Source organism: Lynx canadensis, chromosome A1, assembly GCF_007474595.2.
Source record: "Lynx canadensis isolate LIC74 chromosome A1, mLynCan4.pri.v2, whole genome shotgun sequence".
NCBI classification, from domain to species: domain Eukaryota; kingdom Metazoa; phylum Chordata; class Mammalia; order Carnivora; family Felidae; genus Lynx; species Lynx canadensis.
This window is the reverse complement of record NC_044303.2, coordinates 111,372,344-111,393,574: the sequence shown is the minus strand read 5'-3', so window position 1 is coordinate 111,393,574 and position 21,231 is coordinate 111,372,344. Positions and strand designations below refer to the sequence as shown.

General features: G+C 38.0%; 1 protein-coding gene across 1 annotated transcript in view; it reads left to right on the top strand.

Annotated features, from left to right (window-relative positions):
- Window positions 1-235: 235 nt before the first annotated feature.
- SAR1B (secretion associated Ras related GTPase 1B) overlaps window positions 236-21,231 on the top strand; it is a 28,531-nt gene continuing 7,535 nt past the window's right edge. The window contains exons 1-5 of the mRNA XM_030318372.2: window positions 236-359; window positions 10,748-10,824; window positions 14,632-14,751; window positions 19,271-19,336; window positions 21,052-21,155. Coding sequence (XP_030174232.1) covers window positions 10,767-10,824; window positions 14,632-14,751; window positions 19,271-19,336; window positions 21,052-21,155 — 348 coding nt within the window. The 5' untranslated portion in view covers window positions 236-359; window positions 10,748-10,766. The remainder of the gene's footprint in view (window positions 360-10,747; window positions 10,825-14,631; window positions 14,752-19,270; window positions 19,337-21,051; window positions 21,156-21,231) is intronic.

Here is a 21,231-nt window from a genome sequence, read left to right as displayed (position 1 = left end):
ATTTTTGAAAAACGATTGTCATGGATAATTTTCCCAAGCTAGAGATTCGCGTTTCTTTCTCTGCCTAGGCCCTCAGGCCTCTGAAGCCCTTTCGGGCGGAAGTGGGGAGACCAAGTTGCGGGAAGGCTGGCCCCAACCACCAGGCTCGCTCAGCGTGGGGACTGGCGGCGGAACCGCGCGAAGGCGGAACTTTGGACGGGTGGAACTGCGGTCCTGCGGACCGTCGGGAGTGAAACACCCCCCCGGCCCGGAAGGACCTGACGCGAGCTGGGACCTCGGCAGCCATCGCGCTTTGCAGTTCGAACTAGGAGGGTGTGGAATCGACGCCAAGCGAGGAATTGCGATCTCTCTAGTAGCAGGTGAGTGGCGGTCTCTTCTCCCGGTAGAACCGACAGGCGGCTGGCCGCTGTGGACCCTGGGGAAAGCGCACTTTTCGGGCCTGGGCCCACTGGGGCCCCTGCTTGTGGCCAGGCAAGAAAGGGGTGCCTGTTTTCCTCTCCGGAATCTGCCGGCACTGAGGCGGAGGGCTTCCTTTGCTGCTCCGCAGGGGCCGCCCTGATGGTCCGCTGCACAGCACACCTGCTGTTGTGAAACGGTGCGTTATTTCAGGAAAGAACGAGGGGACTCTGCCGTAGGCAAGCCCTTCTTTCCCCTCCGCCTCGGTGTCCTCACCTGGTAAGGTGAAGGCTGCAGGGATCACTGACAGCTCAAAACCCTGTGACGTCGTGTGTTTTCAGTTCTCCCAATTCGTGTGGGGGCAAAGTGAAATTCCTTACTAGTGCAAGTTAACGTTTGTTCATAGTCCAAGTCCCAGTTGCGTGGGGGGAAAGATATACAGTTGGGTGAAAACTGTAATGATTTATAGATTGTTCCAAGATTTTCCAACTTAGAAATTTGTTTTGACAACAGCTAAAACCGTGACCTCTTTGGCTGAAAGAACCAAACTCATTAGGAACGTAAGGTATTTGGTACATTGGGCAAAACGAGGTGAAGGAATACTTTTAACTTTATAAATTAAACCTAATATTATTTGCATATTCATCTATCAAGCTCACTATTACCACGTGTCCTACTCTGAAGAATATCCTATGTTCACTGTTAAAATACCGGTTAAGAGTATGCCGCCTTGAAGCAAATGAAAGAGAAGGAAACATTTACTGACTTTCCTATGAATGTGGCGCTAGCCACAACAATCCACTAAGGAAGGTAATGGTATTATCTCTGGTTTACAGATGAGGAATAAAGGAAGATTTACAATTTGTTAAAAATTAGTGGTGCTGGTATGTCAAAGCAAACTGTGTATCTAATATTACTTTAATGATTTACATTCATCACCAAAATACTTTGAACTTTAAAAACTAAGCTTATAGTTCATTGGCATTTCCTGAGTTTGCAGAAGAGGAATGTTTTGCTTTTATTTTAGAACTGTTAGACGAGCATTGTTAGTAATTAGGAGGATTAGCATTTCAAAAAAAGTACGCTTTAACTATCTTTCCTTTCACTTCAAGCAGGAATTGAGACAAAAGATTGGGCTATCAGAAATGAAAATCACTGCCACAGTATTTGAAACTTATAAATCAGAATTCTGTAGTAATGAGTCATTATTTCTTCACCCTTTTCTTTAAGCATACTTGGCTGATACTTTAATGATTTCTCTGCAGAACATTACTAAGCAAATACCTTTAAAATAATGCTGTTGAAAAAATTTTCTTGTGTTTAGCTTTTAGAACAGTTTCAGTTAAAAGTATTTTAAGAGGGTGCCTGGCTGGCTCAGTCGGTGGGGCATGCGACTCTTGATCTTGGGGTGGTGAGTTCAATCCCCATGTTGGGCCTAGAGCTTTCTTTAAAAAAAGGATTTTAAGGACTGAATTTGTCACTAGTAACAATTTTTACTTTCTTAATTCAGTATAGGCAAGTTCACTACTCAGACTCACAAACTTTATTTGTAATACAGTGTTCTTTCCCCCTTTTAGCACTTAAAAAAAAATCCTTTTCATATTTGATACAGGTTTAACCTTTCAGTGAGTGTCATTTTTCCCTAAAGGAGATTTGAGTTTATACTTATTGTTGATTACATGAATGAAAAAGCCTAATTCCATTATGATTGCTATACATTTAATCCTAAATTTTTTTGAGTTTTCTATTTATATCACTGTTTTCAAAACTTTAAAGGCTATGAAAAGAAAATCTAACAGTTTTAGGGGAAAGTATTTATAGGGCAACATTGTCTTGAAACATTCAATATTGTTCCTGTTCATCCTTAATAATGCACAGAGCCTTTCTGAAGTTCTTTAAAACATAGTCAAGCAGAGTTTGGCCTTCTTTATATTTCTGCTACTATCTGAATTCAAAAGAGAAGGGTGCATAATTCCTAAATTAGCTTACAGATAGTTTACTGATCTTAAGGAATTTGTACATGTTTTCATCATAAACCCGACGGAGTTGGGTAGAAATTTATGATTAATTTTTTTCTAGTAAATATCTTTACCTAGAATTGGAGGAAATTATTCTAGTACCTTTTCTGGTTACTGTCAGTGATGTTGTTGTTAATATTTAAAGTAAAATCAGTGGCACCTGGGTGGCTCAGTCAGTTAAGCGACCGACTTCGGCTCAGGTCATGATCTCGCAGTCAGTGAGCTCGAGCCCCGCGTCGGGCTCTGTGCTGACAGCTCAGAGCCTGGAGCCTGTTTCAGATTCTGTGTCTCCCTCTCTCTGACCCTCCCCTGTTCATGCTCTGTCTCTCCCTGTCTCAAAAATAAATAAAACGTTAAAAAAAATAATAAAATTTAAAAAAATAAAGTAAAATCAGTCATTAAAAATATTAAAACTTGGGGACCTAGGCTCAGTCAGTTGAGCCTCTGATTCCTGGTTTTGGCTCAGGTCATGATCTCAGAGTTAGTGAGTTCAAGCCTCTCATGGGGACACTGTCCATGCGGATCCCTCTTGGGATTCTCTCTGCCTCTTCCTCTATGCTCTCCCCCCCCCCAATAAATAAATAAACTTAAAAAAAAAACTGTTGGGGTGCCTGAGTGGCTCAGTCAAGTGAGTGTCCAACTGGGCTCAGGTCATGATCTCCCAGTTCGTGGGTTTGAGTCCCACACTGGGCTCTGCACTGACAGTTCCAACAGTGGGGAAGAGCCTGCTTGGGATTCTCTCTCCTTCTTTCTCTATGCCCTTCTCCCACTCGTGTGCACTTGCTCACTTGCACTCTCTCAAAATAAACTTTATAAAAATAAAAATTAATGAATTAAAACTTTTTCAAAGTTTGTACTTTGAAAGGGTACTTGGCTGGCTCGGTTGGTAGAAAATGTTTATCTCAGGGTTGTGAGTTTGAGCCCCATGCTGGTGTAGATTACTTAAAAAAAATAAAATCTTTAAAAAGTTTGCGATTTGAATTTCAATTAGTTTAGTCTGAATGAGTTAATACTACCTTATATTGTGTAGTTTTCAAAATGTTTTTTGGGTACATTATCATAATTAAACATTCTTAAAACTCTTTGAGGCAGATGGCATTCCTGTTATATATAAGAAGAAACTGGAGCTCAGAAAGATTGGCTTTCCCAGAATGAAATAATAGTATTTCAGAAGATGCATATTAAATCCAGATTTTTTAAATTCTAAGATAGGTACTCACTCTAACCATAGCTCTACCATCCTTTGCTTCCCAAAGTTATTAATGTATTATCTCTATAATCCTACGCTGGTGTTATAGTTGTCTTTTTAGACTACAGGAACTTTCATTTTTATTTCTTTATTTTTAAAAAACTAGCTTTATTGAAAGACCATTCACATACCATAAAATTTATCCTCTTAAAGTATGCAATTCAATGTTTTTAGTATATTCACAAGGTTATGCAACCATCACTTTATTCCAGAACATTTTCGTCACCGAAAAAGAAACCCAGTACCTATTAGCAGTCACTCCCAGTTTCCCCTTACCTCCCCTGTCTGACAACCACTAACCTGTTCTGAGAACTTACATGTTTAGGATGTTTCATATAAATGGAATCATCCATATACGTTTAATGGGACAAGGCTTAAGAAGTTATTTGTAACCTTGAGGTTCTGCTTTATTACACTCTTTGTACTGATTTTTATGTTACTGGAGTAGATCACTTTTCTAATCTGCACAGGCCTCTTTCCTGTTTGTTGTTCATGCAATAAATAAATCTGCTGACGTGTATATGTTTCCTTATTCTTGACCTTTGCTCTTCACATGTCTTAATAGTGTGTTCGTGGTGTTGTGTAACCTGTTCTCTGGGCTCAGGTATCTGTTTGGGCTAAATAACTTGTATTCTTAGTTGGGCATTTTTACTTCTACTTTAAAATGACTGACTCTTAGCCTGTTTTAAAGTTCTTAGAAACCCACGACTTTATGCAAATATAAATATCTCATTATCTTCTAAAGCAGAGTTTCCCCATATATGTTATTAAATTATTTCTCTAGGGACAAATTTTACAATAGCAAATTTGGACCATCCTTATTGAAAAAATCGTTTTTCCCCCAAGGTTTACCTCATTCTCCCCTGCCCCCACCCCCCCCCCCATCAATCTCAGAGCTCTCACCTCACAACAGTCATCTTGGGTGAGCCGCCCCCCCCCTTTTTTTTTTAGTAATCTCTACACCCATTGTGGGGCTTGAACTCAGGACCCCGAGATAAAGAGTTGAATGCTCTATGGACTGAGTCAGCCAGGCTCCCCTTCAGTGAGGGCTTTGTCACTTGATTCACAGGCTTGCTCTCTAGAGCCATTCTTCTAGGTGATTGTGCAGTCAGTGTGGACTGTAGACCATATAGCTCCAGCCTGGCTTTTCACAGCTTCCACTCAGTTCTTCACTCAGGCTTTTCAGCTGTCTATGCCAGAGCCAGGCCTTGGAACTTAACCACCACGCAGACCTGATCCTCATGAGTTTTTGAACCTTGAGCTCTCCTCCACTTTGCTGACATAATTCTGGTCCACCTTTCACTTGTCTCATACTATGACTATGTCTACATTTGCTTTTCATCCAGATATTTTCCCCCATTCTCTCTTTTCTGCGAGAAGCCTGCCTTTGCTCCCCTACTTTATCCCCATATATTAGTTGCCTTTGTACCTTTAGCCACTCAGCCTGAACTTTTGATCACACCACTTCAGCCTCTCACTAGTACTCTCAAATTCCAGTTCCCCTTGTCTTTTTTCACTTCTAAGCCCTATTCATTCCGTGTTCTCTAAAGCTGACACTCACTGGGAAGGGAGGGTGGCAGGGAGAGGGGAAAATTAGAAATCCCTGCAGATGGGCAGTGCTGTGAATGTTTTTCAGCCCCAGCCAAGCACTTGGCTCTTGTTAGCACTCTTTTAATTTGATCTTTTCCCCACAGTAGGTAGCTGTCTATTCTAATCCTCACTCTGCTCCTCAGAAAATTCTCTATCAGACTTCCTCACTTTTGGATTCAGATTCCTGCTACTTCCAGTGTACATTTTCTGGCCCTCCTTACTTCTACTCTTAGAGGAGGAGATGCACTCTCATCCCTGGCTCCTCTTGAGACTTTGCCCCTTTGGGTTAATTCCTTCCTTCTCTTTTTCTTTTATCTTTAATTTCTCCCTTTCTGCTAGCTCCTTCTTTTCACCATACTCGAGCCTTACCCTCCTTAAGGCTTAAGAATAAAGACTTCTTAAGAAGAAACTCCCATTTCCGTCATTCCATTTCAAACTCTTTGAAAGAGGAATCTTTCCTTACTCCCTCCACCTATTGACCCTCTATCCAATTTGCTTCTCAGTAATAACAGCAACCAGGTATTAAGTACTTATTTTGTGCATTTTATCTCATTTGATCTTTACAACACTCAGATTTTGCAGAAGAAACTTGTCACACAGGTCATGACTCTAGAGACCAGCTCTGGTGCTTTAAGTACTGGCCACAGGCTCTCCTGTATTTTTGTTCCATGCAGGCTCCTCATGCTCTCAGCATTTGTCTCCTTGCCACAAAGCAAGCTGTGACATCTCTGCAGCTGGACTTCTTGGGGCTAACTTCTTTCCACTTGTGCCATCCATCACCTCTTCTAATTCTTCTCCCCTTACTGGGTTCTGTCAGTTCTTCCACCCCCATCTGTCCCTTAAAGTCCATCTCAAGTGAAAACTCATTTCTTCTGTAGCATTTGGCTCATGCTTAAGGCAGGAGATCTTTAGGCAGAGCTGGTGGGGGAAATTCTGATGTTGGGAAGGAGAATGAGCAGAAGTTTTAAGATGATTAAGTTCAGGTCACCAGCAGTGAGTGGGAAGTGGTTTACTTTGGTTCAGGGAAAGCTATAAATGGAGGATATGTATTAAGCTTGTAAAGGTGGCCAGAAGGTTTATAGTCGAAGTTCTGGAATACTGGACTAGGAGTTTGAATCATTTTTCATCTCACAGACCTCCAATGGCTCTCTATCCACAGGTATAGGGTGACCATATAAATTTCACACCTCATCAGGATGCTTTTGAGAATGAAAGGACACACTATTGATAATTACACCGAGATAACTTTGCTGAGACTGTCCCCAGCAAACGAGGAGTTATAGTCACCCTGACCAACAAGTCAAGTCTAAGATGACATTTTCATAAAGCCACTCTGGAGGGCATGTACAGATTGGTACAGACAAAATATGAGGTTAAGATGGTAGTTCGGGAATGTGATTTAAGGTTCATCACAAAGTAGCTCCTGTAGGAATCAAAAGAATGCTGAGACTACAGAAATTGATAGAGCTGGGAGATAAGCAACTGGATGGGGGATGAGAGGGAGAGAGAGGAATTACATGTCAGAGTCATAAGGTGGAGTGATTCAAAAAATGGTACATAATCATTTAAACAAATATAAACCTTTAAAATTTTGTTACAAAGCTACTGCAATGTAGAAGAAAGGGCGTGGACCTGGAAGTCAGAAAGACCCAGGTTTGGTACTTAGATGTGCCAATCATTAAGACTTGAGTTTTAGCTATTGCAACTTCAGTTTCTTCTTCTGTAAAGTGGGGACAATAATGTATTTATTTTGGGATGCCTGGCTGGCTCACTTTGGTAGAGCATGTGACTCTTGATCTCAGGGTTGAGTTCAAGCCCCACGCTGGGCACAGAGCTTAAAAAAAAAAAAAAACCAGTATTGGGGCGCCTGGGTGGTTCAGTTGGTTAAGTGTCAGACGTCAGCTCAGGTCATGATCTCATAGTTCGTGAGTTCGAGCCCCGGATTGGGTTCTGTGCTGACAGCTCAGAGCCTGGAGCCTGCTTTGGATTCTGTGTCTCCTTCTCTTTCTGCCCTTCCCCTGCTCGCTTGCTCTCTCTCTCTCCCCCAAAAGTAAGTAGGCATTTAAAAACAAACAGTATTTATTTTGAAAGGTTGTTAGGGTGCTTAGTGGTCACATAAAGTGCCCGGTATGTTAGGTCATATAAGTAGAAGAAATAATAGTAACAGCAGCTAACATTGAATGCTTAACTCTGTGCTATATACTTTGTGTGTAGTAATTGATTTAATCTTCACAACCATCTCAGATAGCTACTATTACCCCCATTTTACAGGTAAGGATATTAAAGTAACTTGGCTAAGGTAAATGGTAAGTGGTAAAGTCCTGGCTCCATAGCTTCTGTTTTTAACCTCTTGACAAATCATAGTGCTCATAGGGATAACTGCTATTTTTTGTTTGCTTTGCTTTATTAAATTGAAAGACCGAGTAAGTATTGTTTCTTATGTCCCTATGTTATAGTAGCAAACATGGAAGACCAAATGCCTAAATTTAGTCTCATATTTCTTTCTTTCTTTTTTTTTTTTTAATTTTTTTGTTTTTAACATTTATTTATTTTTGAGACAGAGAGAGAGAGAGCATGAACAGGGGAGGGTCAGAGAAAGAGGGAGACGCAGGATCTGAAACAGGCTCCAGGCTCCGAGCTGTCAGCACAGAGCCCGACGCGGGGCTTGAACCCACGGACCGCGAGATCATGACCTGAGCCGAAGTCGGACGCTCAACCGACTGAGCCACCCAGGCGCCCCTCATATTTCTTTCTCATTCTGACTCCTGCCTCCCTTGTTAGCATCTGTTGAGTGACTCAGTTTGTGGCCCCCTAACCAGTCACATCATCTCACAGTACCTGACTTTTTGCTGTTCCCACTTAGTTTCACACCACTGCACATAGTATAGCCCTCATAACCACTTAGCAAACTCTTATTTAATCTTCAAGATTCAGGCTGAACATCACCCAAGAAACCTTTACTTACCTACAACTTGTGGCCGTTGTAGAAGTGTGCAAGGAAGACTGGTTTTCTCTTTTCTTATACAGAATACAAAGTATATTTGTGAGGGTACCATACCCTTTCCTGTTGTATTGCTTATTTTTATTCTGATTTTATGTTGTTATGATCATTAATCCCCTCATAGCTTATGATTTACAATATGGGCATTTTCTTTGTGTTTATATAAGTCTTGAAATTCTATAGGGTAAGTTGTTACCATCCTAGGTAATATCCTATTCAGTTTTAACTTTTTCCAGTTAAATTACATTTGTATAGCTAACCTACCTCTCTAGACTATAACCTTTTCAAGAGAAGAAGCCATGTTTATCATTAGTATTTGTATCCCCTATGATGTCTAGCTCAGGGCCTTGGACATAATATGAATTTAGTAATCATTATTGAATTAAAATATCTCAGTAAACCATTGCTTTGATTCTTTACAGTGAAAATTATGATATATCTTACTTAAAAATCTTCAGAAAAGATAAACCACTTGTATATATTTTTTGTGACTACAAGTTTCAATTTCTGCATAACCTAGAATAATAATAGAACAAGATGTAATTTTCAGCTTCAGTAAAATAAGAACTTGTAACAATGGATTCTTGTGTGTATATATAAGTTGCTCTTCTAGTTTTTATTCTTGTGATACTGACACATGAAACTTCGTTATTTGTGAGTCACTCTCAGTCAGGAATGGACTGGTTTCAAGAGCAAAATTCTTCTCTTGCTAGTTCAAGTAAGGAACTGAAAGAGAGGAGAGGCTATTGCCTGGATCCAGGGAATCCCCTAGTAAATACTGGCAGGCCACCTATAAACTGGAGGTAGGTTGACTCTCACTCTCAAGGCAATGTAATCTCTTAAACACCTTATCCTCAAGGAATTCTGAGTTTGGTGGGCCCGTCTGGGTCACAGTTGGCAGCCCACTGGACTGAGAGGTGGTTAAAGAAAGCAGTGCTGTGTGTCACACTTTGTCTAAAGAACGTCAAAAATAGCAGAATCCTTCAAATTGTTCAGACTTGGCCCAAATTTTGGGCCTGGATTTTGTTTACCTCTAGAAAATGAACTTTGTTGATCTGAAAGTATACTTTTGTATATTCTTTCATTTCTCAAGAGGTTTTTTTCCCCTCTTCTTTCCATATTAACTTTATTAGTTATCAAGAACATGTCAAAGAAATGCTAAATTGAACTATACTCTGTATTTTCTACTGTGATTTAAAAAAATGTTTTTTAACATTCAGTAATATGATTAAAATTTGAAAAATGCACTAAGATTACAAGCCCAGAAATCGACCACCTGATACCATTTGCTACAAAAGACCAAAAGTAATGGAAAAGGGGGTTTTACTCCACATAGGTATAATCCTACTTGAAAACTTACTTCATTATCATAAATTTCCTTTCCTCTCTTTCTCCTTGCTTTTTCTTCCTCCACTCCAAGGTTTTGGTAAGTATTTCATAGGCCATATATACCTTAACTTACTCTTGAATATAGATTATTTCCAAAAATTTTCTTACATAACACTTTGATGCACATCTTGATACATAAAGATTGTCTATATTTAGGACATTTTCTAAAAGTAGAATTCTTGGGTCAGATGGTATAACATACAGATTACTGCCAAATTAGTCGTTAAAAAGATTTGTAACAATTTATACTGCCACTAACTGCATCTTTTACCACATCTTTTCTAGTTCCAGCTATTACAGTTCATTTTCAGGTTTGCCACTGTGGTTGGTAAAGAATGGTCTTTAGTTCATATTTCTATTTTAATTAAAAAAATTTTTTGTTGTTTTTTAAAAATAGAGGCCTTTTTTCCCCCTTTCTTTTTAAAGTAAGCTCTACACCCAGTATGGGGCTTGAACTCATAACCCCGAGATCAAGAGTCGCATGTTCTACCAACTGAGCCCCACTAGTTTGTATTTAATAGCATTTTGTTTTTTATGCATCAGTAGGTATCTGATTAGATCACCTTGGATAAGAATAGCTAACTCTTGGGGCACCTGGGTGGCTCCGTCAGTTAAGTGTCTAACTTTGGCTCAGATCGTGAGATCACGGTTAGTGAGTTTGAGCCTTCATTAGGCTCTCTGCTGTCAGCACAGAGCTCGCTTCAGATCCTCTGTCCCCCTCTTTCTCTGCCCCTTCCCCACTTGTGCGTTCACTCTTACATACTCTCTCTCAAATAAACATTAAAAAAAGGGGGGGAGCACGTGGGTGGCTCAGTCACTTGAGCCTCCAACTTCGGCTCAGGTCATTATCTTGCGGTTCTGTGAGTTCGAGCCCCACATTGGGCTCTCCGCTGTCTGCATGAGCCCGTTTTGGATCTTCTATCTCCCTCTCTCTGCCTTTCACCTACTGTGCACTCTCTTTCTCAAAAATAAATAAACAACAACAAAAAAGAATGGTTAAACTCTTTATAGGAAGGTTGTTATAGGATTGTTTACTCAGAGTTCATGTTTAATGTTGTTGGTGTTTAATGTCAACTACTGAATTCAAAACACTTTCTTTTCCAGACTCTATAAGGATTTGGATATGTCCTTCATATTTGACTGGATTTACAGTGGTTTCAGCAGTGTGCTACAGTTTTTAGGTAATGTTGGTCCTTTGTTCTCTATTGTTATCCCATTTAATCCTACTTAAATAAAAGTGCTTATTTGTCTAGAGCCTCTTTATGTATAATCCACTAGTGGTGAATGTGAATTTTGAAATCATACAAATGTGTTCAAATTACTCATTGTATATCTCTTATAAATTATGTAATCTTGGGCAAATTACTTTCTTTACCTTAGCCTTAGTCTCCTTATCTGTAAATTAACAGTAATTCCTACCTCTTTTAAGGTTGTTGATAGGAATATTATTTACAGGAGTAGCTACCTGTGATTAGCCAGTTTACCTAAAAAGTTTCTGAGTGCTTTAGATACTTTATCTCATTTAATCCTCACAGAAACTCACTGCATTATTTTTGTTATTATAAATTTATGTTCCATCAAGTGCCTTGTAAATGGCAGCATAAAATCTGCTAAATGAGACTTGTGTACCCAGCAATTCTGACTAGTGATTTTCCTCTCTTTATAGATATTAAAGAAGAAAAATCATAGCATCTCATTCTCTTACTGACATTCTTCTCACGTTTTCTAGTGAAACAAGCTTTTGATTGACTTTTATGTTACCGTGTATACAACTTTATTATTGTAGTAATTAATGAAGATGTTCTGATCTCCTGTTTTCGAATCTTACCCTAAGTTTAGTCTCCATGTAGTCATCATCTTGAACTGGCACAAAGAGAAGCATTTCATGTAATTACAGAGTTGTCAACGTAACTCCTAACTGGCCACAACTGTACTTATGAATTGTTATCTCCTATATAAATATTTTTTCTTCCACAAACATAATCTTAACCAAGGAAATAAATTTTGTTTGGAAAATACACATCTTGTTTGACACTATATATTAAAAGGATAAAAATTTAAGATCAAATTTTATCAGTCTTTTTATTTCTTATATGGACCTCAATATTTGCAAATTTTTAAAAACCAGTTTTCTTTTTTTTAATTTTTATTTATTTATTTTAGAGAGAGAGAGAGAGCATGAGTCAGGGAGAAGCAGAGAGAGGGGGAGAGAGAGGATCCCAAGCAGGCTTCTCACTGTCAGCACAGAGCCCACAGAGCCCACTCACAAACCATGAGACCATGACCTGAGCCAAAATCAAGAGTCGGTCACTTAACCGACTAAACCACCCAGGTGCTCCTTTTTTTTTCCTTTTTAAAATAAAATCCCTCACATTATCTTATACTGTCACTCTACTACAGGTCAAATATCAGATCTTTCCATACTACCTCCTCAAGAATTCTTACATATTTTTATCAGACTGAAATATTTTGTTACATATGTACAAAAACTGGGTCAGAAATAAATGTTTTCAACTTCATTATACTGGGATAACCTGGGTTGTGACAAGTATCTATGTCTCAGTTGATAGAAAAATGATTTAATGCGGAACTACATTGTAAAGGCAAAATAGATTGACTCATAAGCAGGAGCAAGAGGTTAATAGGGCTAACAGTAGGAGGCAGTGTAGAGAAATGGAAATGAACCAAAGCTTTTGCATCAAAGATGGGTTCTATCTCAGATCTGACCTCAGCATTTGAGCAAGTTAACTTTGAGCCTTTGTTCCCCTCTGTAAGAAAGAGAATAATGTGTACTTCAAAGAGTTATTTTGAAGATTAAATGAAGTAATGTATAATGCTTAACAGTGCTTATCACAAAATAAGGATTTAGTCCAACCCACTTTCAAGATTAAAGTTTAAATGTCGTAGGTGTTCCCTTTTGGATTCTTACCCAGTGCACTGTTACTACTTAAAAGGTAGGAAAGATTGTGATTGCACTGATTAGAAACCACCTGTGTAGAAACGTTTTAAGAAATAGAACTGTTTAAAAAATTATTAGTCACAGTTCATGATTAAATGAGAAATATAGTATCTCAGCTCAAATAAATATGGAAGACAGTCTTCCCCTTAGGATCAGAACTGTTGGGCACTGAGTGATCAAAACATTAGGACTTCAAACAATTTACTTTTTAAGCATCAATGTGGAGAAAAGAGTTAGGTATTATTTTGGCGTGGACTTATTAAAAAATGAGTAACCTGAATTAGCATTGTCTTCAAAAGTTCATTTTTTTGATTGAGTAAACATATTTTTGAGTTGCTACTATGTCCCCTGTCCTCATGTAATTCCATAGGTGTTAGACAATTAAATATGGAAAATAAAATTCATTATTGCTACATACCTATAAGAGTGTCCAAAATCTGGACAATGACAACACCAAATGCTGGTGAGGATGTGGAGCAGCAAAAACTTTCATTCACTGCTTGGAATGCAAAATGGTACAGCCACTTTGGAGGACAATTTGGTGGTTTCTTACAAACCTAGACATACTCTTACCATACAATCCAACACTTGTGCTCCTTGGCATTTACCCAAAGGAGCTGAAAACTTAGGGCCACATACGAACCTGCACAAAGATTTTATAGCAGCTTCATTTATAATTGCCAAAACTTAGAAGGAACCAAAATATCCTTCAGTAGGTGAATGGATAAATAAACTGGTTTATCCAGATAATGGAATACTACTAAGCACTAAGGAATTTTGTTAATGGAATACTACTAAGCTCAAAGAAATGAGCTATCAAGGCATGAAAAGACATGGAGGAACTTTAAATGCATATTACTAAGTGAAAGTTGTCAATCTCAATTGACTATATGATTACAATTATGTGTCATATGCAACTATATGACATTTTGGAAAAGTAAAAATACAGAGACAATAAAAAGATCAATGGTTGCTGGGCAGGGCGGGTAGGGTGGATGAATAGGCAGAGCATATAGGATTTTTAGGGCAGCGAAAATACTTTGTATATTATAACCATGGATATATGTCCTTATATGTTTGTCAAAATACAGAATATACTCTACTAAGAGTAAGCCCTAAGGAAACTCTGGGTGACTATGATCGATCAATGTAGGTTCACTGTTGGTTAAAAATGTACCATTTTCGTGAGTGATGTTAATAATAGGAGAGGCTATATATATGTGTGGGGACAGGGAGTATATTGGAAATCTCTGTACCATCCTGTCAGTTTTGATGTAAACCTAAAACTGAAAAAAAGCCTTTAGAAAAAAAACTCAATATGGAATTTCTCAACAAATGCCAATCTATAAACTGGTCAGTGCTCTCTTTTTTCTATTACTTCATCTATCAGTACTTGGTTGATACATTTAAAAAATTACGTGCTTGGTTTTTTTGTTGCTTTAGTTTTATGCAATCCTATGAATAGTTCAACCTTATTGTCTCAGGGAAATTTGACAATGACCTAAACTTTCTATTGCAAGAACTCACTATGATTTTTATTGTCAAAACTACTTAATTTATTTTCATCCATGGATATCTCTTTAATTTCCCTTTTTGTCTCGTTTCATAAGTACATGATCTCAAGCATTTTTTGTTTCTCTAGTAGTGGACATAGATATTTATTCCTAAATTGTCAAGGGAATCAGCATTTTGGCACTGCAGATAAGTTTGGATAATACACATTCATTGATTGGGACAAAGTTTAGGTTTAAAATGATCTGAATTTGCAAATCATGATAGATTTAAAATAGCTCTTCCAAACTGAAATTAGACTAGAAATCCAACTTTATTCAAGCAAATTTATAAAATCTTACAAGTTCAAAAGGTTAATAGGTGTTTCTTTATAAAACATCTAGAGTAATTAGGGAAAGTATCCAAATAACTAAACTGTAAATAATTATATTTATATTATACTTTTATTTGAAGTCATTTTACTTGAATGATCTGTCAGATAGCACTTTGACTAATCATAGGTCTTACTACTCTGCAGGATTATATAAGAAAACTGGTAAATTGGTATTTCTTGGATTGGATAATGCAGGAAAAACAACATTGCTACACATGCTAAAAGATGACAGACTTGGACAGCATGTCCCGACGTTACATCCCAGTAAGTATATTCCCCCATGCAACAAACTACTTTATTAAGTGATAATAATTCATAGGCACTAACCAAAAGTTTTTTGGGTTTTGGTGGATAATTGTGATCAGGTGATTTGACCTATTAAAATAATACAGTAAATAATAGCTGATCCACTCCCAGGGTGTATATTTAGATCTTGAAATAATACTCCTATCTTCTTATCAGTTTGTACACCCTTCTCCAGATAGAGGAATTAAGGTTACTTTCTCGGGGATTATAACATGATTGAGGTCTATCCAACCAGATACTGCTTAGGCTATAAATAGTCACCATTACCTTGTTTATTTATTTATTTTGAGTAGGCTTCATGCCCATTGCAGAGCCCAGCATGGGGCTTGAACTGAGGACCGTGAGATTAAGAGTCAGACACTTAACTGAGTCACCCAGGCGCCCCCACCATTACCTTGTCTAGATAACCTAATTTCTTTCACATTTTAAAACTACTATTTTAATCCTTTTTCAGTGTGGACAGATTATAGTCATATTATACTTTGTTAGTTACTCTCAACTTATTAACCAGTTATTTTTCTAATCTGAGAAACCTCAACAGTATCTAATATAAAGACCATAGAATTATTACAAAAAACAGGGCACATATTGATACATTTATACAAAGTTTTAAAACAGTTTAAAAAAATAATTTACTGTGGTTTCTTTAAGACAGACTACCCTGAAAGACATTAACAATGATTCTGTAAATCACTTAATACATACCATCCTTTATATAATACATACTATCCTTTATATAAAGTAAACATTAAAGTGACAAAATTATTAGAACATATGCCTTATAAATATCTGTGACCTTGCTTTTACTGTTGAAAAGTCTATGAATCAAGTCAACACAGAGTAAAATGAATTTTAATAGTTTTATTGAGTGGCTGGGTGGCTCAGTTGGTTAATAGTCCAACTCTTGGTTTTAGCTCAGGTCATGATCTCACAGTTCATGAGATCAAGCCCTGCACTGGGCTCTGCACTCATCGTGTGGAGCCTGCTTGGGATTCTCTCTCTCTCCCTCTCTCACTGCCTCTCCCTGCTCACTTTGACTCACTCACTATCAAAATAAATATACTTAAAAAAATAAAAATAAAAGGGATGCCTATGTGGCTCAGTCAGTTAAGCGTCCAACTTTGGCTCAGGTCATGATCTCAGAGTTTGTGAGTTCAAGACTCACATCAGGCTCTATGCTGACACCTTGGAGCCTGGAGCCTGGAGCCTGCTTCAGATTTTGTGTCTACCCCTCTCTCTGCCCCTCCCCCACTCATGCTTTGTCTCTCAAAAATGAATAAATGTGGGGCGCCTGGGTGGCGCAGTCGGTTAAGCGTCCGACTTCAGCCAGGTCACGATCTCGCGGTCCGTGAGTTCGAGCCCCGCGTCGGGCTCTGGGCTGATGGCTCAGAGCCTGGAGCCTGTTTCCGATTCTGTGTCTCCCTCTCTCTCTGCCCCTCGCCCATTCATGCTCTGTCTCTCTCTGTCCCAAAAATAAATAAAAACGTTGAAAAAAAAAAATGAATAAATGTTAAAAAAATTTTTAATAAAAATGAGAATAGAATTGAGAACAGGGCCAAAAAGTGGATAATATGATAGTTATTTAAGAACAGGGCCAAAAAGTGGATAATATGATAGTTATTTAATTCAGTAAATATTCAGAGAACAAGGACAGAGAACAATGACAAAAAGTACCATTTTATCGATGAAATTGATAGTGAAGTTGGAAAAGGAAAACTTCATAAAATTTTTTTATATTGGGAAAAGAGTGGGGCTAAGATCTTATTTTTAAGTTATCTCTATACCCAATGTGGGGCTCAGACATACAGTGTACGCTCTACTGACTGAACCAGCCAGGTGCCCCCATTTTTAAATTTTTTGATATTGCTCTCATTTATTCAACAAATATTTGAGTACCTACTTTATGTCACACATTATTCTAAGTACCAGGACTAAAAGCAGTGGCACAAAATAGTTGCCATCTCAACTTTCCTACAGCTCACATTCATTTTATCTTACATTTTGCATTAATCAAAAGCATATGTGAAAAGGTAACATGTATCTACCCTATGATCTGACAGTTCCATTGCTAAGTGTGTATCAAGGAGAAATGAAAACATATTTTTACCAAAATCTTTGTACAACAGTGTTTATGCCAGCATTATTTGTAATATCCCCCAACTGCCCCCAACAGCTCAAATAGCCATAAAAAGAAAGAAAAAAAAAGAAAAAAAAAAGGATAAACAGTGAAATTCTATTCAATAAGAAAGAGGAATAAACTGTTACATATGGTGCATATTCTGCATGGAAGAAACTGGTCACAAAAAGTTACATACATTATGGTATCATTTATATGAAATTGTAGAATAGGCACAACAAACCTGTGGTGCTGGAATTATTGCTTCTGGGAGTGGACATTGACTGGGAAGGGGAAGACTTCCTGGGATATTAAGAGTTTTCTGTGTCTTAAACTGGGACTTTTTATAAAGTAGGGAGTCTATTAAGGATTGTAACCATAAAGGTGGTTTCCCAGCTACATCCAAGCATTATATTTTCCTTGTGGAAAGAAACACACTTTGAACACAAACTGTATTGATTATTCATTCACTTAGGAGTCTACATAAATAATTTTTTAACAAGAAAGTACCCTGGGGCTTCAGCAGGTGTAATGAAGAGTTAAAATTACACTGAGCCTTTCATTATGATCGTAGGGACTTCTGCTTTTGGTTCTGATGGAGTAAGAGTGTCTGGCATTACCCTCCCACTGTAAGCAGCTAGAAGACTGGACAAAAATATATACAAGTGTTTTCAGAACTGGACAATATCTAGCAGAGGACTATGGTTCCTGAGAGATGGAAAACCTTTCTGTATCCAAGCTTTATCACAGAGATCCTTTCAGACCATGGTGCAGGGAGAGGAAACCCAAACAAAACACAGTAGTCTTGCTGAGTTGAGACAGAGACCAGAATATGGGGATGCTGAGGTGATGAGAATTTGCTTGGCATAGTACCAGAGGAAGGAGCTCTGCAGAGAAAGAACTCCAGCAATGTTTGTGGCTAAATACCAATCTGTGTGCACAGGGTAAAACTCCCCATGGCCAGTCACAGAAAAATTTCTGGAGAAAGAATAACTGTAGCAGGGCTGTTAACCAAATAATTCTCAGAGCTCATATGGGGCCAGGAATCACTCATGTTCCCACCAGCCAGAAGGCAGAAACCTGGTTGAATACACAGGGCATTCCAAAAGAGACTTCAGAAGAATCATACCTTAGTAATGGGGCTGAAGTAGCTGTAAAGTAAAGACTACTTTAACCTAACAAAACTTAAAAAGTGATCTGCAAGCAGTTTTCCTGCCAGAATAAAGTTCACATTGCTTCAAAAGAATACAACAATGTCTAGCATCCAATAAAAAATTGCTAGACATGCAAAGAAGCAGGAAAGTGAGATCCACAACCAAGAGAAAAATTAATCAGTAGAGACAGACCCAGAAGTAACTAAGATGATGGAATTAACAGATAAGGATGTTGAAACAGCTGTGAAGAATGTGCTTAAGGATTTAAGGAAAATGTGAACAGAATGAGGAAAGAAATGGAAGATATAAGACAGAACCAAGTGGAACTTGTAGAAATGAAAACTTAATACCTGAAATGAAATTTTTACTAGACAAGGTTAATAGTAAATTAGTGCCAGTACTGCAGAAGGAAAGACTTGTGAACTTAACACAAAACAAACTATGTAAAATGAAGCACAGAGAGAAAAATGAAAAGAAAATGAACACTCACTGACTTGTGGGACAATACCAAGCAGTCTAGCAAACTTACATTTGAAGTCCCAGAAGAAGGGAGAGAACAGAAAACAGTTTGAAGAAATAATGGTGAGAATGTTTATTAAAGTTGTGTTTATCATTAAAGACTGTAACTTGCATAATATGAGAACTACAAGGGAAAATTATTTCCCTGGTAGCATCTAAAATGAATTACAGGAAAAATTATTAGGTTGAAACGGTTACTTGAATTCACCGCAAATAATTATCTGAATAGTTAATATTTTCAGCAGGAAAAATAGAGAAGGAAAAAACAAGTGTTGGATTTGTGGTGGGTAGTGAATACTAGATTATTACCATTACTTGTATTAAACTGTCAATATAAATTGGAGTATATCTAATTACAACAAATTCTTTTTTTTTTTTATGTTTATTTTGAGAGAGATAAAGAGAATACAAGTTGGGGAGGAACAGAGAAAGGCTGGGAGAGAGAAATCCCAAGCAGGCTCAGCACAGAGCCTAATGTGGGGCTCGAGCCCACAAACCGTGAGACCATGACCTGAGCCGAAATCGAAACACTTAACTGACTGAGCCACCAAGGTGCCCCAACAAATTCTTTTATCAATTCCTAAATGTTTGATTTGAACTTATTTGCGGTTAAAATAAACCAAAGTAGCAATATATACCATGAATGGAATCTGATTTTCTTGTAACAATATTTTGTATTATTATTTAGCTTCAGAAGAACTAACCATTGCTGGCATGACCTTTACAACTTTTGATCTGGGTGGACATGTTCAAGGTAAGATTCTATGACTCTTACAAATAGTTTATTTTATTTTAACATAATAAAAATGTAGCCATTATTTTCCTGTGCATGAAATCTCATTCTATTCAAGAAAGGCCAGAGTAGACTTAAAATTTAAAAATTATTATCCCCAGATAAGCTTTAAAGCAAAGTGTGATTTTTATGATACCCCTGGTCAATTTAAATCTGAATTGCTTTTGGTGTAAAGTGTGTAAGCAAAATTGCGGTTCTGTTCTCTGTTCCAATCCATATCTCACTGATGGTCACAATTACATTATGATGATGTTACTGCTATGCATTAAAAACCTTCAATGGCTGACCTACAAATAAAACCAAACTCCTTGACCTGGCATTGAGGATCTCTGCAATCTGATCCCACTTTATTTTTTGTCTTTATTTTCCACTGTTCCCTTTCCTATTCTCTGTACTCTAACCAAACCAAACCCCTTGGTGTTCTCCCACCTTTGTGTTTTTAATTCATGCCACCCCCATCTGCACATGAGTAACCCACCTTCAGGGCCCAGTGTAATTGTGGCTACTGCCCCTGAGAAGCCACTCTCACCTATGAGTGCTCTCAACTGTACTTCTGTGGTGTTTAGTGCATCTGTGTAAACGTCTGCAAGTTTGGAAAAGACTGTGTTGTCTCTTCTACTAAACTTTCTGGAACTAGAATCCGTTTTTTATGTCCCTCAAAAGACATGGCAGTACCCAGCACATGGTAATTCATAAATAATGAATATTACAGAGTTTGTGGGCATTGTAAAAACCTCTTATGACAAACAGTTGAAAAGATTTTAAGAGGTTGTGGCTAGTGAATGCACATTTGGAGACATAATAATTGTTTGAAATATATATGAAGTACTTTCCAGAATATAGTGGTTAGAGAGAATTGGAACCTAAGGGAGTTTGTCTGAGACTTAATGTCTGTATTGTTTTTAAGATATGTCATAAAACTGAAGTCAGAAAAAAGTTGCTTACCCATAAGGCACCCCTAAAACTTTCCTTTAAACATTTTTTTTTTTTTTTGGGACAGAGAGAGACAGAGCATGAACGGGGGAGGGGCAGAGAGAGAGGGAGACACAGAATCGGAAACAGGCTCCAGGCTCTGAGCCATCAGCCCAGAGCCCGACGCAGGGCTCGAACTCACGGACCGCGAGATCGTGACCTGGCTGAAGTCGGACGCTTAACCGACTGCGCCACCCAGGCGCCCCCCTAAAACTTTCCTTTAAAAACCGTCATGGAAAATATTACCTGAATGGTTTCGTTGACTTTAGTTAATTTCTGTTACACAGTTAGCTTTTGTTTTAACAAATCTGTACCCAGTACTGACTTCCTTCTGTCACTGACTACAAATTTATCAGTGGCCAAAAAAACTGATAAACTAGAAATGTCAAAAAATGAATACCGCATATAAAAAATAGCAGTCATCCAATGAACTTAATGTGCATCATTGTCCATTGGTAGCAAATATTAATTCCACTTCTAACATGGGAAAATTGGGACAGAGTGAAGTATTTGACTTGCTCACATCAAGGAAAGCCTTTCTTGTTCTTCTGGAAAGATTTAGCAACACCAGGTTAAAGATTAACTTGAGTGAAGTAGTAGCATCTAAGAGATAATTACACTTGAAATCTTGTTGGACTCTTCCATCAAACCATCTGCTAGGTTTGACCAGCAAATAAAATCTAACTCCTGATTGTTTTTGTTAGCTCGAAGAGTGTGGAAAAACTACCTTCCTGCTATCAATGGCATTGTATTTCTGGTGGATTGTGCAGACCATGAAAGGCTGTTAGAATCAAAAGAAGAACTTGATGTAAGTTAACTAAAACTAAACATAGTTGAATCATTCTGGTAAGCTTGAGGAAATAGGTTGGAGATCTAAGTATCAG